At 43.0% G+C, this 17,238-nt stretch overlaps 1 protein-coding gene across 1 annotated transcript in view; it reads left to right on the forward strand.

The window, feature by feature from the left end:
- SYNE2 (spectrin repeat containing nuclear envelope protein 2) overlaps window positions 1-17,238 on the forward strand; it is a 257,761-nt gene that overhangs the window by 92,034 nt on the left and 148,489 nt on the right. Inside the window, exons 34-38 of the mRNA XM_063440109.1 lie at window positions 1,083-1,184; window positions 2,996-3,178; window positions 3,898-4,046; window positions 4,146-4,437; window positions 12,005-12,169. Coding sequence (XP_063296179.1) covers window positions 1,083-1,184; window positions 2,996-3,178; window positions 3,898-4,046; window positions 4,146-4,437; window positions 12,005-12,169 — 891 coding nt within the window. The remainder of the gene's footprint in view (window positions 1-1,082; window positions 1,185-2,995; window positions 3,179-3,897; window positions 4,047-4,145; window positions 4,438-12,004; window positions 12,170-17,238) is intronic.

The following is a 17,238-nucleotide window of genomic DNA, read 5'->3' on the forward strand; positions in this document are numbered from 1 at the left end:
GTGTCAAATTCCGTTTAAAACACCTGAAATTTTCTACCATCACTGCCACTACAATTACCTGTAGTGATTATGGTCCTTAGAATTGCCATTTGATGCCATAACCTTGTGAAGGGAAAATAAATTACAAAAATACCTTAACAATTAATTACAGAACCGTCTGTACTTATTTATAACACGTGTAAACAAATTGAAAAGTTGTTTCTTAAACAAAATAAAGACCAATAAAAAAAAAACGGGGTAGGAGGGAGGTGGGTCTCTCGCCACCTCCACCCCACTCCCGGGTCTCTCATCACCCCCACTCCCGGGTCTCTCGCCACCTCCTCCCCCCCACTCCTGGGTCTCTCATCACCTCCCCCTCCCCCCTCCACTCCTGGATCTCTCGCCACCTCCCCCCCATCCTAGGTCTCTCGCCACCTCACCCCCCTTCCTAGGTCTCTCGCCACCTCACCCCCCTTCCTAGGTCTCTCGCCACCTCACCCCCCATCCTAGGTCTCTCGCCACCTCCCCCCCATCCTAGGTTTCTCGCTACCTCCCCCACTCCTGGGTCTCTCACCACCTTTCTCCCCCCCACTCCTGGGTATCTCACCACCTCCCCCTCACTCCTAGGTCTCTCGCCACCTCCCTCTCTACTTCTGGGTCACCCGTGACCTCCCCCTCACTCCTAGGTCTCTCGCCACCTCCCCCTCCACTTCTGACTCTCTCACCACCTCCCCCTCACTCCTAGGTCTCTCGCCACCTCCCCCTCCACTTCTGAGTCACTCACCACCTCCCCCTCACTCCTAGGTCTCTCGCCACCTCCCTCTCTACTTCTGGGTCACCCGTGACCTCCCCCTCACTCCTAGGTCTCTCGCCACCTCCCTCTCTACTTCTGGGTCACCTGTGACCTCCCCCTCACTCCTAGGTCTCTCGCCACCTCCCCCTCACTCCTGGGTCTCTTGCCATCCTCCATTTTCCCATATGTAAACATTTGAATCAAATGTATTTTGATGAAAACATGAACTATAAAGCACAGATTGTCTAAAAATGCATTCCTCTCAAAAACTAGACAAACGGAGTATTATTTTGCTTTGTTTCCTGGTTAGATTGAGCTTCAAAATCAAGAAAGAAATCTGGAAGAAATAAACAAAAAGACCAACGACATCCAAAATATTTTGCAAAATTCTGAACTTCCTTTGGAATTGCAGGTGAACAGAACATTTGTTCAGATACAGTTAGAATAATCTCAAACATAAATTTGTGTAGTAAATAAAAGTGGAGGGGGGCAATTTTGGCGCCTCACCTGGTTAAGGACCGTTCTAGCAGAAATACATAGTACATGTGAGCTTTGACATTTAATTAAATTGACTCCATAAGATAAACGACACACCATGATCTAAGAAAATAACTCTGCGCTGTTTACGTTCATGTTTGCATACATTAATATATAAGTTTTGCCAGTTATACTTTGCCGAAACATGACAAATTGATGAGATTACTGTGCGCAGTCTCCCAAAATGACGCACGGATCTCTGTACAGTTTGTAGCATGCGCATCGCTTTTATAACACGGGCACATCTGATATCTCAGACACCGGATCAACTTTTACAAGGAACAACATTAAAAGTGGATGTAAGACCGTCTTTCCCCATTTTATTAAGAAGTTGAAATTGAGGGGAAAAAAAATTGTGATTTTTTTTTTTTATTATTATTTCAGGCTACCTATGTGTAGCTGGTAGGTATGTGTTTTTGGCCACTGGGGGGCAGAGATGTTGCATGCAGAGATGGGTGGAAATGGCTTCTTAACGATTTCAAAGATTTTACGAAATGTCTATTCACAGTGCGCAGAGCAGCGTTAGTAAAAAAAAATTCATAATTTAGTTAGTAATCATTTTTGTAAAATTATATATAATATTTTTTTTTAAATGGATGCTGGACAAAAGGGTTTTTAAACCCTTTCTAGTGCTTTTCCCTTGTTTCTAGTTACGGATGTCCAAATTGTCCCTTTTCGCAGTATGCACAGCGAGAGCAATAAGCCCTCCACATAGGTAGGCATTAAATCAATGCTTTCATATGGGGAGTTTAAAGACGCTGGATGTCCTCATGCCGAGTGTGGGAATGCTCCGCGTTAGGGGACTTACAGTTCGGTAAATTCCCGGAAGCGCCTCTCGTGGCTGTCTAGTAAACAGCCGCTAGAAACGGTCTCAGTGCTGTAATGTAAACATTGCAGTTTATTTAAAAGAAGAGTGATTTACATTGCAGGATTAAGTGGGATTGGGACACTGCACCCAGATCACTTCACTGAGCTGAAGTGGGTTTGGTACCTATAGTGTCCCTTGAGGAAAGTGGAGCGTCTCGTGGAAAGAAAGTTAAGTATATTTTCCGTGTTTTTAAAAAAAAAGTGGTTTTTTTTGTTTTTTTTATTGGGATTTATAGAAAAAGTTACGGTTTCACTTGAAATAACCCACGCGTTTCACTGTTTGTGCAGTTCAAATGGTTATAAAAGATAATTCTGCTCTTTTGTTGAGCGCATGCTTTAAAGATTGAAACACTTTGTATGATCTGCAAAATTAAGTAAGACAAAGAAACCATGTATGCACACAAAGCAACCGAAAATAATGAATATTCATGTCCCTCGTATTAGAATATTGACACATAATGGTCATATGTTAAAGTGGCTCCAGGTTCATGTTGTGTATAATTTGTTATTCTGATTGTGTGTGGGGAGAGTTGTTACACACCAGTGAGTGAATTCTAATGTCGTATTCATTTTTGTCTGGAAGGAGATTCGGTGAATTTTGTTTTTTTGATTTTTTTTTTTTTAAATTTTTCCATTTTACGTGAAAAATAAATGTGGGTGTCATTTGAAATCCTTCCTGCGAAGGGTTGAAGGTTTGTAGTAGATATGGCGTGTGTAGGAGTATGGCTTTTGGGGGCCAATTAAGGGTTAAAATCTTATTTGTAAAGAATAGTGTGAGAAAATGGCAGAGAAGGACCAAATGTGTGATTTGTGTTTCAGGTGATCAACACGTCTCTTCTGAACAAAATCGAACTGATCCGATTGCTTGCAGCAAGAATTCCTGAAAATATGAATTCTGCATCACAATTAAGTGCAGTCGTTGATGCGCCAGAGACATCTAGTGCCGGAGATGATTTAACTCCCAAGTCCTCGTTTCTTACAAATGAGACCCCGACGGTAAATGTAAAGATGCTCTATACCATTCAACACGATGAGAATATACTTTTTAGTAAAACAAGAAATCATTTTGCGCGCATGAAGCCATTTTAGTAAGAATTAGAAAAGCCCTTTAGATCATATAATATATACTTTATTAAACATATGTATTTACTAAATAGAATACTAAGGCCGTGTCTGCCTTCTCCTACACATAGTCCTTCTTGCTGCCTTCCCTCCCTCTCCTACCACCTCTCTCGGGGCAATGTCTCTTACCATTTATATACTAAGAACTAGAATTGTGTATCTGGCAATAGCGTGGACTCTTGACATTCATACTATGCAGCCTCTAGTGCGGTGCTGCTTCATACTGTGCTGCCCAAAAACACTACCATTTAACTTCCATGCTTCTTAATTCATTACCTAATCTCTCTCTTATTTTTTATATTTTTATGTTTTTTTACATTTTCTCTCCCTGTTTGCTTGCATCTGATTCACTCGGTTCCATCTGCACTCCTGAATCAAATTCTGCCACTTTTACCTTCTGTATGTTACTTGCTAAATATGTCTGACCTGTTCTGCAGTATTAACAGGAAACCACTGTTTTTACGAGCCGCTGAAGTAATGACAGACCGTAGTCGCTGTGATTCTTGTTTTATTATTTGTGCAGTCCTTCTGTTTTACCTTCGTTACAAGAATTCTAAACACAGATACCTCTGCTTAAAAAAATTATCCATGAATTTCAGGTCATCAAAACAGAGGCGTCGGGAAGAGGCGAAGATGCTCGAAATGTTAGTCCTCACTTACATGATAAGACGATTTCTATGGAGGCAGAATCTGACCTGGTACAAAATAACCTATTGGAATGCACAGTTTCAACCAATGAAGTCCAGAGGTAAGATGCTCTTTGAACAGCTACTTATTGGCCAGTTTAAAACTTTAAATATTTCTTGAACATTTGCACATTAGACCTACAACTCTGTTTGTGTTACAGGCCTTCAGAAGAAACCGAGAATCTAGATGACAAGTTGACTAGTCCTTTAGACGTCCACTGGTTAAAGCTGACCGAATTTAAAAAGATACAGGAATCTTTCAACTCTGATCTCCAGCCTGGTTTGCAAGAAAAACTAGCCCAGCTATCAAACGCCAAACAATTACTCCAGGAATCCCAAGATCATGCAGATCGCATGAAATCAACCCAGGTTTCTCTCTCAAGTTCTGGTGTTGATGGTGATCAGTGGTTAGAAGTCCAGAATGCTTACAAATGCTTCCTCGGTCAGCTGCAGGTGAGATATATTGTGTTATTTAATTCTGTTTTCACAATGTTTTTTATTTATTATATCTCACTGGCCAAGTGCATTAGGCCATAGGTACACGCAGTTACTAAAAACGCATTCTCATATTACACTATTACACTCAAGCTGCTATACTGGGGGAATTAAAAGCAGTATCTCTCCATCTACAGCTGTGTAATAGCGAGTTTTTGTCAGATGATGGTATTAGTAGTTTATTAGAAAGCTGGTGGTCTTCAGATGAATGACCACCATGAGAAGACTGACCACAGCCTCTCGAACTATCCGTATACAAACGGAGTTCAAAGATATTATCCATTTGAAGGGAAATACTTTGCTTACCACTGGTTAACATAGGACAAGATAGCAAGACTCTTATTTACAAGCAATAGTGGACACAATGTATTCAATGTAATTATAGCCTTTTAATCTTACACTTCATAAAGTAAGCACCAGTATATCATTTAGAGCTGTGCAAACAGTGTGTAAGGCATACAAAATGATTATCTATACTCTGTAAGCCCCATGATGGTCTGGACCCTACATATCCAGTTTAGGTCATTGAAGACTACACATTTAACCTGTGCAGGTTTGTTGTCCATTAACAAGCAGTAAGCTCTAAAGCGACACACACTCCGCAAAGGATATTGCAACATATATTGTAGTGTTAGAAGTGCTTTGTGTTTTTGGATTGTTCCTTTGATGGTGTGTAGGGGCGTAAACACTAAAATTGTTAAATAGAACCACCTGAAAATCTAAATATGGACATTGACATTTGTGAAGGACAATTGCAGATTATGTTAACGTAGTGTACGTATAATCTTAATTTTAATAATGACAGGAGGCGAGTATTTTGCATAACTTTCTTTACTTATGCCTCCAGCAGCACAAGTCAATCAATCAAAAAACTTTAACCAATCCTAGGCCAACATAGCCTGCATATAAGTCTTTGGTGGGCGTGTCTATTCCTCTTTCTTTGATGTGAGAAGTCCTGTAACGTCAGGTTGTGAGGTATCCTTTAAACTGGAACTCTGTAACTTGAACGAACGTAGCTTGGATTGGAGCTTGATGGGTATTGTTGTCCGGCTCCCAAGTCATCTTATGCTGGAAAAAAAACGGAAATAGGTGAAAGATGTGGAAATGAACTATTGTCCGCATGCAACCTAGACCTGATTCAGTTACTAAACATGTCTAAGTAGTAGGTTATAATATTGACAGTACTATTGAGTAGTTAACTAGTAAATTCTATACTGTTTACGTGAGGTTTATGCTAGGAATGTAACAGTCTGTCATGATGTCACAACTGTCTGTAAAATGCTATAAACAGCGAGTATCAAGGGGGGGAACAATCTCAAGATCTATGGGGGGGAAAATACTCGCCTCCTGTCATTATTAAAATTAAGATTATACGTACACTACGTTAACATAATCTGCAATTTTATTACATATTTTGCATTTTTAACGCTGCGGTAACAACGAAAAAGATGCGTGAGATGTCTGTCGAAAGTAGAAAACTCGGAAGGTGTTTTCTCTAGTCCAATCTGCCGAGCGCAGGATGTCCGTGAGTGAAGCTCCCGCCGAGTATGCACGCGAAGCCGCCGCCCCGCGTACCGAGTGGGCCCCGAAATTCGGTTCTACCCCTGCAAGGGATAAGAGCCATCGTACCCATCTGGCCAACGTAGTGGTAGTTACTGGTTTGTATGGTTTGGTGTAAGATACCAGAAGTTGTCCTGATCGGTAAAAACGGAGTGGTTCGGTAACTTCTACGTACCGAAGCAAAGTGGTCACGACGCATAGCCGCGGAACCGTCGGAAAAAATGGGTAAGACACGGATGTGGAGTCCGTTTTAGTCCTGCGAGATACCGAGAAGGTAACCCCTACTGGTGTAATAGTGAAACCATCTATGTCAAAAGCCCTAACGTCTGCGACCCTACGAAACGAAACTAAACATAGGAGGAGAGTTAGTTTGGCTGATAGTTGTCTCAGTGACAAGGTCTCGTTGTCAGGCCAGTTCCTAAGGAATCGGATAACTATATCAACGTCCCAAAGAGTGTTATACTTCGGTACCGGAGGTCTGGCTAGTCTGATGCCCCGCAGTAGACGGCATACCAGTGTTCTGACCCACTGGTGTACCGTCTATCGGGGTGTGGGCCGCCGAGATGGCGGATCTGGTGATATTAATTGAGCGGAATGCTCTGCCTTCTGCGAACAGGTTTGACAGGAAATTTAGAATGCAGGGAATAGGTGCTGTAAAGGGATCAAGGTCCCTTTCCATGCACCAGCGGTTCCATGTGTTCCATGCGGATAGGTAGCTACGTCTAGTGCCCGGTGCCCAGGAGTCCCATAACAGGTCTCTAGTCGTCTGCGATAGGCCTGAGACGTTCCAGGATCCCCGGAAAGACTCCAGGCTACCAGTTCCAGCCGGTCTTGTGAAATCAACGGATGAGGTTCCCCGTCTGGGTTCACCAGGAGGAATGGGAACACTGGTAAGAGTAGCGGATGGTCCTGTGATAGAGCTAGTAGGTCCGGGAACCATGCTTGGCTCTTCCATAACGGTGTGATCAGAATCAGAGAGGTCCCCGCTCTGCGTAGGTGGTGGAGGACTCTCGCCAGCATCGAGAAAGGTGGGAATGCGTAAGCACCTGACTGTGGCCATCGTTGCAGGAACGCATCCACTGCTTCGCTTTGAGGGTCCGGGAGCCAACTGTAATATCTCGGTAGTTGAGTGTTCGTCCGTGATGCGAAGAGGTCTATGTGTAGCGGACCTCGTATCTGCCTTATCCTGCGGAAGATGGCGGTGTCCAGGCGCCAGGCGCTGCTGTCTCTCCAGTGTCGAGAGAACCAGTCTGCAGTGAGGTTGTTGACACCCGGTAGATATTCTGCCTTGATCGTGATGTTGCGGGGTAGGCAGAATCGATAGATGTCCCTCGTCGCTTCCGTCAGGGCCCGTGATCTGGCTCCGCCCAGGTGGTTTATGTACTGGACTGCCGAAATGTTGTCCATGCGCAGGAGTATGCAGCAATTGGACATGTTCTTGGCCAAACTCCGGATCGCGAAGGAGCCCGCTATCAACTCCAGGCAGTTGATGTGTAGGAGTTTTTCTTCCTCCGACCATGGCCCTCCGGTGGACGCCTGTGTGCAGTGGGCTCCCCAGCCCCATAGGCTGGCGTCTGACTCCAAGACAAAGTCCGGGTTCGGACCGAATATGGCTCTGCCGTTCCAGGCTTCCATGTGCAGGAGCCACCATCTGAGTTCTGTCCGTATTTCTGCTGACACTGGAATCCAGTGGTCGTATGTCTGACCTTGTCTCAAGTGATATGCCTTCGCCCGTTGCATGGCCCGGTAGTGTAGCGGTCCCGGAAAGATCGCTTGTATGGAGGACGATAACAGGCCTACCATTCGGGCTAGGAGGCGAAGCGGTATTGAGTCTTTTCGAAGTACCCGGCGTATCTCTTTCCGTATTGCCGCAATCTTCGCAGTGGGTAAACGGAGGGTACATGTCCCCGAGTCTATTTCGAATCCCAGGAACTGAACCACCTTGGCAGGTTGTAGAGAAGATTTTTCTCTGTTTATGATGAAGCCCAAAGATTCCAGCAAGAGCACTATGAATCTCGTTTGAGAGTGAAGCCTGGGCGCTGATTCGCAGAAAATCAAAATATCGTCCAGGTATATTAGGCAGCGGATGCCTTTCTCCCTTAGGTAAGCCATTACCGGCTTCATGAGTTTCGTAAAGCACCATGGTGCTGAGCTGAGGCCGAATGGGAGACAGGTGAATTGGTAGGAGAGGTGGTTCCATGTGAAGCGGAGGAAAGGACGGCTGACGCAGGCTATCGGTACCGATAGGTAGGCGTCCTTTAAGTCTAGTCGAGTGAACCAGTCGTGTTGCAATAGTAGGTCTCTTAGAAGGTGGATTCCTTCCATTTTGAAATGCCTGTATGTGACGAAAACGTTCAGTTGTCGTAGGTTGATGACTGGTCTGTAGTCTCCTGTTTTCTTTTGGACTACGAAGATGTTGCTGAAGAAACCCGTATCGTCCGGGGCGACCTCCACCGCCCCTTTGTCGAAGAGGGTTTGAATCTCCTTGTCTATGATTCCAGTGAGTGTTGCCGACGCTCTTATTGGAGGTGGGCGTCGGTCTTGTACCGGGGTGTCTGAGAACTCGATCTCGTAGCCGGTTACCGTATTGAGAATCCAGCTGTCCGAAGATATCTTCTCCCATTCCTGTGAAAAGAGAGACAGTCTGCCTGCAGTCATGTGGGAAAAAAGACAGGGTGTGTTGGGAATGCTCACCTGTATTGAAACGTCCGCGTCCGCGGGTGCGGGTGCCTCTGGAACGGAAAGATCCTCGCTGGAAGTTGGTTCTTGAGGTTGGGAAGAAGGCTTGAGATGACTGGTATCTGGGGCCTGTAGGCCAGAAGCGGCTGGTGGCTCGGCCCCTTTGGCGACCAGCCCTGCCAAAAACTCCACGGCGTGGTGTGGTGGTGCGAAAAACTTGCCTGATGGATGTCTGAGCCTTATTCAGAGTGGTGAAGATGCTTACATGTTTCTTGAGTTCAGTTATGAAAGAGTCACCGAAAAGTTGACCGTTCGCCAGCGGTCCCATTTCTTTTTTACCCAGCTCCATCAGTTTTGGGTCCATCTTGAGTAATGCAGTTCTGCGGCGTTCTGCGCACATTGCCGCATTGGTGTTACCCAGCATACAGATGGCCTGTTGCGCCCATTCACGTATAGTGTGGGCATCCAGTGTGGTGCCCTGGGATAGGGCTAAGTCGGCCAAGTATGGCATTTTTGCTAGAGGGCCCAGGATGTCTAAGAGTTTGTCTTGGGATTCCCTAAGGCCCTTCTCTATCCCTTTTCGCGGGTCCCGACCTGCGCGGGACATGAACAGGGATACGGTAGTATCAAATTCCGGGGTCAGTGCGATTTTATCTGGTAGTGTGGGTCTTGGGTATTCTGCCCGTAGTCTCGCCCTTACTTCTTTGTCCATTGGCTTTCTCAGCCAGAAATGGACGAACTGAGTTAGGTGTTCTGGCAATCCCCATTCCGTTGATCTTGGATGTCGGATCGTGCGGGGGTCGAACATGGTTGCTCCTTGGGGGTCTATGAAGGTGCCCTCTTCCTGAGGGAATTCCTGTTCAAGGTATGTGTCCTGATCATAGTCTCTGTCGTTTCCCTGGAGGTCTAGCCATTCCTCGTCTTCCGAGTGTGAATCTCCCGCCTTCCATTCATCCATGATGTCAAGTGATGGTGGGGGGTTGTGATCATCGTCCTCCGAGGACGGAGAATATGGAGGGGAAGTTCCTCTCTTCATTGCCTGGCGGTTCTTCTTCAGTTGTGTTTTTCCTCTCTTTCCCTGGGTGTTTGATATGGTGCCCTTCCGTTGCCGTTTTGTAGCGTGGTAATCTCCAGGAAGGGCATCGTCAGTAAAAAACGTGGGTTGTTCAATAGCCGTGTCCGGTTTTGGGTTCTGCATAAGCAGTTTGTCGATAGCTTTCTCCACGGAGGCGGCTACCGCCGAGTTAATGAGCGCCTGCCAATCTGATGGTGGTAACTGTGGTGAATCACTCATCTTGTGTTGTGTGTTGGGTCTGTCTGTGGAAGACAGGAAAGTGTTAGGAACTGAAATGTGTGGAGTGCCGTATGATACAGTTCATGTATAGAGTCACATATATATATGATAGTATGGCAGGGAAACGAGCCTGCAGTTATTGAGTCACTAGATTTAATAGCAGGGGTGAGTCTGCTTGTATCGGTTCAGTTAATATATATATAGCAGGGGATGAGCCTGCTGTCACTTGTCTGAGGCTGTTTGCAGCTAGGCACTTATATATATATATATATATGTAGCAGGGGATGAGCCTGCTGGCACTATGTCACTTGATTATAGCAGGGGATGAGCCTGCTGGCACTGGCACTTATTTAAAACAGATGATGGGTCTGTTTATATAGTGACTCTTCTGTGTATAACAGGGTATGAGCCTGTTGCACTAGTGACTCTAGATGTAATGCAGGGGATGAGCCTGCTTGAGCTGTGACTTTGAGAAATACAGCAGGGGATGAGCCTGTCTGTACTGTGCCTTTAAAAGTATAGCAGGGGATGAGCCTGCTAAAACTGTGCCTTTAAGATGTACAGCAGGGGATGAGCCTGTCTGTACTGTGCCTTTAAAGTAAAGCAGGGGATGAGCCTGTTTAAACTGTGCCTATCAGATGTACAGCAGGGGATGAGTTTGTCTGTACTGTGCTTTTAACAGTATAGCAGGGGATGAGCCTGCTTAAACTGTGTCTGTAAGATATGCAGCAGGGGATGAGCCTGCATGCACTGAGCCTTTAATATGTCTTAGCAAGGGGAAGTCTTAGGGTACTGATACCACAAAATATACACCGTGTAGGTAAACCAAATTGACATATTGACATAAACATGTGAGGAGAAAAAAGGACGGGTCGTTTGAATCACGACCGTTAGGAGCGCTAATGGCCGTCGTGGGTCTCGCGGAAGCGAGATCCAAGATGGCCGCCGTTCGCGCCAAAAAGACAGTGCGGTCCGCGATCGTGATCGCGGTCCGCTGTCAAGCTTCTAAATGCCGCACAAATAAACGGAAAGCCCCTCCAGCCCCACACCCACCTCCCAAAGGGTCCCTAAGCGAGCTCCATACCCCAGAAAAAAGCGCGGTCGCGGAAAAAACGCCGCGGGTAGGAGACAGTAAAGGGTGAGAGGAGAGGTAGGGCAGAGGGGAGAGAAAAATAAAGGACTAGTAAAATAAACATATACAAATAAACATTTAGATAATGGAAAACAATGAATATTATCCTAGCAATATGAAATGAATATAAAATAAATAAGCTCTGAAGGTAGTACTCTGACCTGTGCCTTCTGGAAGCAGCAAAGAAAGAGGAATAGACACGCCCACCAAAGACTTATATGCAGGCTATGTTGGCCTAGGATTGGTTAAAGTTTTTTGATTGATTGACTTGTGCTGCTGGAGGCATAAGTAAAGAAAGTTATGCAAAATACGAAGCCTCCTGTCATGTAATAAAATTTTACAACCTAAACACGTTTTTGAATATCTGAAATACTATCCGTCAATGGCATATTACTATTCAAAAGTAATGTACACTTCCTCACTCTTGCTACATCCACTTCCTGTTCTCAAAGTTCTTGCCAAGTGGAGGTTCTTAAGAATTTCTCAAAGGAACTTTGAATCCCCCGGAGTTCTAAGTATCTCAAGTGCCTTCAGAGCGAAGATATTTTTTTTTTACTTTACTTACATGTCTATGATTGTTTCAGACTCTAACTACATGTACTTTTTCAAAAAAAAAATCCTTTAAACACTTCATATACAAGATTGATAGAGTGCTCACTGAGGTCACCATCTGGACAAAAACCCTCACAGGTTACTTGGTAGCTGATGCCTTGTCTATCAGATACCCCTCATCTATAATAATTCAACAATGCTTCGGAGATTTAAAAAAAGTCCCGCATCTCTGCTCTCTTCTCATTAGTCTGCTTCTTTCTTCACCTCATTTTATTTGGGTGCTAAATCATTTCTCTCTTATTTCCTAGGATACAATGCAGATACTAGTAAGCCGCGTTCAAAGACACCAGCACTATGAAACTCTCTCGGCTGCCCTGAATAGCAAAATGACAAGTTTTTCTGAAGAGCTTCTTAATTTTACGGTCTCATCTTGGGAAACCACAGCGTGCGAGAAAAAGAGGCATAAATTACAGGTGCAATTGTCTGGGATAATACATTTCTCTATAGAACATTGCTCAATTAGGAATATAACCTTTAAAATACACTTTATTCAGGAAGAAAATTGTCTTGTAACAGGGGTAGTTTAACTTGTTTTTTTTCTTTTTCTTTTTTTTTTCATTTTTCATTTTTTTTTTTGTGCCAGACCAGGCCTTTGCATAGCCACTCAGACCAGCAAAGGAAGAAAAGGCTCAAATAGTCACAAAAGCAGATACTTGTGATTGAAACTGGTAGAAAAGGAGCCTTGTGAAATATGTTAAAGACTCCCACCTCACATTGTTATCCTCTTTGCTGAAGATTAGACCCGAACACTTTCATTACGGTTTTGCTAGGTGAAAGATGCAATTTGGCACAAAGATACAAATTCGCTGTCTGCCTTATTTTTCTGCTTGAAGTTTTATCCACTTTTCTGTATCTGTCTTCCTGTTTCTTTCTGTCTGTTGGTCTGTTTGACTGTCTGTATCCGTCATCTCTCCGGTGATTTGTGAAATCCAGTTGCTAATTGCTGGCAATGAAGTTAGTGATGGGTATTATAGTCCAAGATTGCACACCCCTTATCTGTGTTCTATCCATGGTGTGTTGTTAAAGGCAAACTATAGTCACTAAAACAACTATAACTTAATGTAGTTGTTCTGGTGAGTATAATAGCTCCCTTCAGGCATTTTCATGCAAACACTGCATTTTTAGAGAAAGTGCAGTGTTTACATTGCCCCAGGGACACCTCCAAGTGGTCACTCCTCAGATGGCCACTCGAGGTGCTTCCTGGCTCAGGGCTGCACAGTAGGCAGCACTGCCGTTCAGCGTCCCCCACGCTCTGCATGGAGACGCTGAATTTTCCTCATAGAGATGCATTAATTCAATGCATCTCTATGAAGAGATCCTGATTGGCCAAAACGGCATTTGGCCCCGCCCCTGTGCCGATTTTAACCAATCCAATGCTTTACCTCTGGGAAAGCATAGGATTGACTAAAAATCGTCCATTTCCATGGTCACAAAGGGGGCGGAGCCAGCGCTGGCGGACCTGCGCGAGGCTGGAAATAAGGTGAGTTTGAAACTTTTATAGGGGGGATAAGGGGGAGCAGGCCACCTAAATGGTGGGTTTAGCACTAGGGTCAGGAATACATGTTTGCTAAGATATATAGGAACAAGTTTTTCTATTGAACACATCGAAAGTGGATTTTTCTAGATCTTTTTTGTAATTGTACATGTTCTCTAGAGTGTTGTCTATCTACAGTATATGTAATCAGTCAGGGGAGGTGCATATTTCAATCTGTATTTAATGACCGTCCTTAAAGAGAACCCATAACCTTACTAGACCTATCAATTTGCCTGATTTTCATGAGTGTATTATAGCCTGATAATTTTTTTTTTAAAATGACAAGTGATACATTCTAAATACAGATTAAGGAACCGCGTACACACAATACAGTTTTAGATTTTGCAAGGCTACTTAAAATCTCCTATCTCAGCAAACAAATGTAGGGATTCAGTTCCACCACATGGCCATATCGCGTTAAGCCCACCACTACGTCACAGTACCCCAATATCGGTGGGTCCTACATTCTTTTTATCTTGGAGGACAAACAACTACCTAAATAATGCTAACAAAAAATCTAACATAAACTAAAATGCATTTATTTAACCAATTGTAGGTGAATTGCTAAAATAGAAGTATGTGATTAAAAACAATTAAACAAATACAGTGCTAGAACCTCAATAATTAAAGATTTGTAGAATGGTTAGAAAAAAGAAATCCTATGTGTGCACAAGGTTAACGTCTGTAGAGCTGATGTAATCCATTACCAATAACCATTTTATAGCCACAGTTATTAAACCTTTTTTTTTTTTTTTTTTGGAAGTAAATTTACTTTATCGCTGCTCAAAACCGACCAATATACATACATTTTATTATAGGTCTATCTTAAAAAGATGGCAGATGTTATGGAGACTTTATTGAGAAGATGTGTTCTTAATTATAGATGGCTCCAAACATTTTAGGAAATTCTTTACCAGTAGATTGTATTGATTGGTGTTCCCTGTACAGGATCTACACACACAATTCGAAGGAATTGATAACGATGTAAAGGAGTTGGTGGCGATTGCGGATAGCGTGAAACAGGAAATGTCCCCGCCGGGAATCTCAACGGTTGAGGAAACACTAGAAATCTATCGTGGCAAGATACAAGATTTTAATGCTCAACTGGAACCTCTGGAACAGGACCTTCCACAAGGTCCTGAGAAACGGAAAATTAAGAAACCAAAAAAAGTCAAACCGATACCATCTGAGCCTTCAGTTCCTTCAACATCTGAGCCTCTGGTTCCTGCTCTTCAAGAGGAGAGTGTCAAAGGCAAGAAAGGGTCCAAAGGTCAGAAAAAGAAAAAGGTTAGTCATTGCTTTCGTAAACGTGAAATATTTTTTTTGTTTGTTTTACGAACAGATATTCTTAAATGCCCAGAACCTCGATACAACTCTTTGCTAAACATTTCTAGATATAATTTAAGCTATTACTCTCTCATCCAGTTTTCAACTAACAGGCTTCCATTCCATTAATTAATTTTACAATTTTTTGTGTGAATAACTATTACTAAATTTAATAACATTACAATTGTTTATTCCATATTTGTGAAAAAACATACATCCTATGTGAAATTAACCTGTTTCTTGTGTTTTTTTGTAACTCCTGTGTCCTACAATTTGTTGTTGAAACATAAACCAGACAAACAATGAATGAATTGTCTACCAGTCACGTTGGTGAAGTTTGGCGTGTAGTCGGGTTGCAGAAGTTATTTTTGACTCTGCTTCTGTCCGAATCCCCGTTACTCTATTGGGGTTTAGATCATGCGAGCAATGAGGTTTGTCTTGTGGCATTGACCTCTCTCCCACTTCCTGACTTCTTTGACTCTTTATTGCAGTTTAATAAGAGCATTCCGTTTGATGGTTTCACCTTATACTAGGAGCTGTTTGCTTTTTTGAATGATTTCACTGGAGTTTAGTTCTTTAGAAGCTGCAGACATTAATTCAGAAAAAAACAAACCAACAACAAACACATTTTATGTTTCTACCCATGGCTAGATTATGTTAACTTCTGAACATGATGCCATTGCTTACTGCTTGTGTTTCTCATGAGCCAATAAGGAAGAATCCATCTCTGCATTACATAATGCTTCATGCCTACACACCGGGGGACACGATGAGCTTTCTGTACAATGGGTGCTGTAACTAGCTTAAATATTTGTTTATTAATATATTTATTTTTACTAAGCAGGCGGTGTCTGAAACAATTGCTGGGGAGAAACTAAAACCGGAAGATCAGTTATTGAAAGAAATCATTACAACAGAAAATCAGGAGGAGATAATGGACCATAAAGTGGAGGTATGAAAAAGAAAAACGTGCTCAAGAAACCTATATGTAATATAAAAACCTTGCACAGGGTGTAAGGCAGGTTGCCTACTATTAGCTTCCTGTTCTGTATGGTTACCAGTAATTCCCATTATAAGACGCGTGTGACTATGACTTATTGATAGGGAGGGGAGTTAAACAGACAGGCCGGGGATGTATTGCAGATCCTTTGTGAGAATTGAGAACTAGATGGAGTTTAATATTAAATGAATACGATAAGGAAGTGAAGATATTGCGCAGTGTTCTGTTGTCACAAAGGAAACACTCTATTCCTGCGCCAATATACTTCCCTTATGGTGTATTAAATGGGGTTTTCAGTTTCTTTATAATCAATTAACTCCCACCCTATGAAAATGTTAAGAAATCAGAAATGGAATTGGAGCTGAATTCATAATATAATGTATAACTATACAGCTATGCGCAGTAAGTGGTAAAAGAACGTTCCAAAGTTGCAATGTGTGAGTTCTAGACCTATAATGGACTGTGGGGTGAGTGAGGTTATAGCACTGATTGTAGGTGAGAGATGGGGGTCCCTTACAAAACTCTTGGGGGGGGGGGGGGGAAATTGCAGAATAGAGAAGTATAAAAGTGGACACTATTCTCTGAAGAAAAAAAAAACAAGTGGCCCAAGATGTGATGTGAAAGCTGCCCAAAAATGTGAGATGTGTCAAAATTAGGTGAGTTTGATCACTATGGAGCTTTTCATACGAAGAACCCTGTTTTTCAAAGAAAATACATTTTAATGGGACTATTTTAGAAACACTGTGCACATGAAGTAAACACACTTTTTCTTTGCAGAAGGGTATAGGTAACTGTGACTTTCTTTATAATTAGCTTGTGACAGAACCCAACACCGAAGAGAACAAAAATATGGAAAATCGATCCGGGAAAGAAACGGTGACCCTAGTAACACCGACAATTAAAATGGATCATAAAGAACAGGTATCGTGTTTTATATCGCTCTGCTAGAAGATAATTGATGCACCTTTGGCAAGCATTGATTGTGTCTTCATAGAAATGATTTAGAATTTTTTTAATCTAACTATAGATCAGAGAGGATTGAAAGAATAATATCTGTGAGGGTTCCCTGTTTGTAGAAGATAATCCATTTATGGAGCTTTTGTGTGTCTGGAAAACAGGAATTTTACATGTGAGAGAAAGCAATGAGGTTTGTGCATCTAATGGCACCAATATCTCTTCCACTTCCGGTCCTTCTTGGCTCTTATTGCAGTTTAATGGACCTTGCTTAAGTGCTTTATGTTTATGGAGTTTCCCATTTAAATTTCATGAAAGTGACGATTTCAATTATAAATTTGAACTTTTCTTAATCGATGAAGAAACACCTCACTGGTTGTCAATAAGACTGCCACAGAAATCCTTTTCTTCCTTTCGTTGGCTCCACTGAGCTAACCAATGTAACAGACATGCTCTGCTAGAGCGCACCTGCCTTCTCTCACACTTTCCAGTGAATCTGCGAGTATGCACGGCCACTTGGCTCCATGGTACTTGGGCCTATCTGCTCCCCTACTTGCTGCCTGGCCCCAGTGTCCACCATGGCACCCTCTCCCTCCACGCACACATAGGTAGCTCAGAATCAGGGGCTTCGTAATGAAAAGCCTCTGATTTGTCACTTTCCTGGCACA

Source organism: Pelobates fuscus, chromosome 13 (assembly GCF_036172605.1).
Source record: "Pelobates fuscus isolate aPelFus1 chromosome 13, aPelFus1.pri, whole genome shotgun sequence".
NCBI classification, from domain to species: Eukaryota; Metazoa; Chordata; class Amphibia; order Anura; family Pelobatidae; genus Pelobates; species Pelobates fuscus.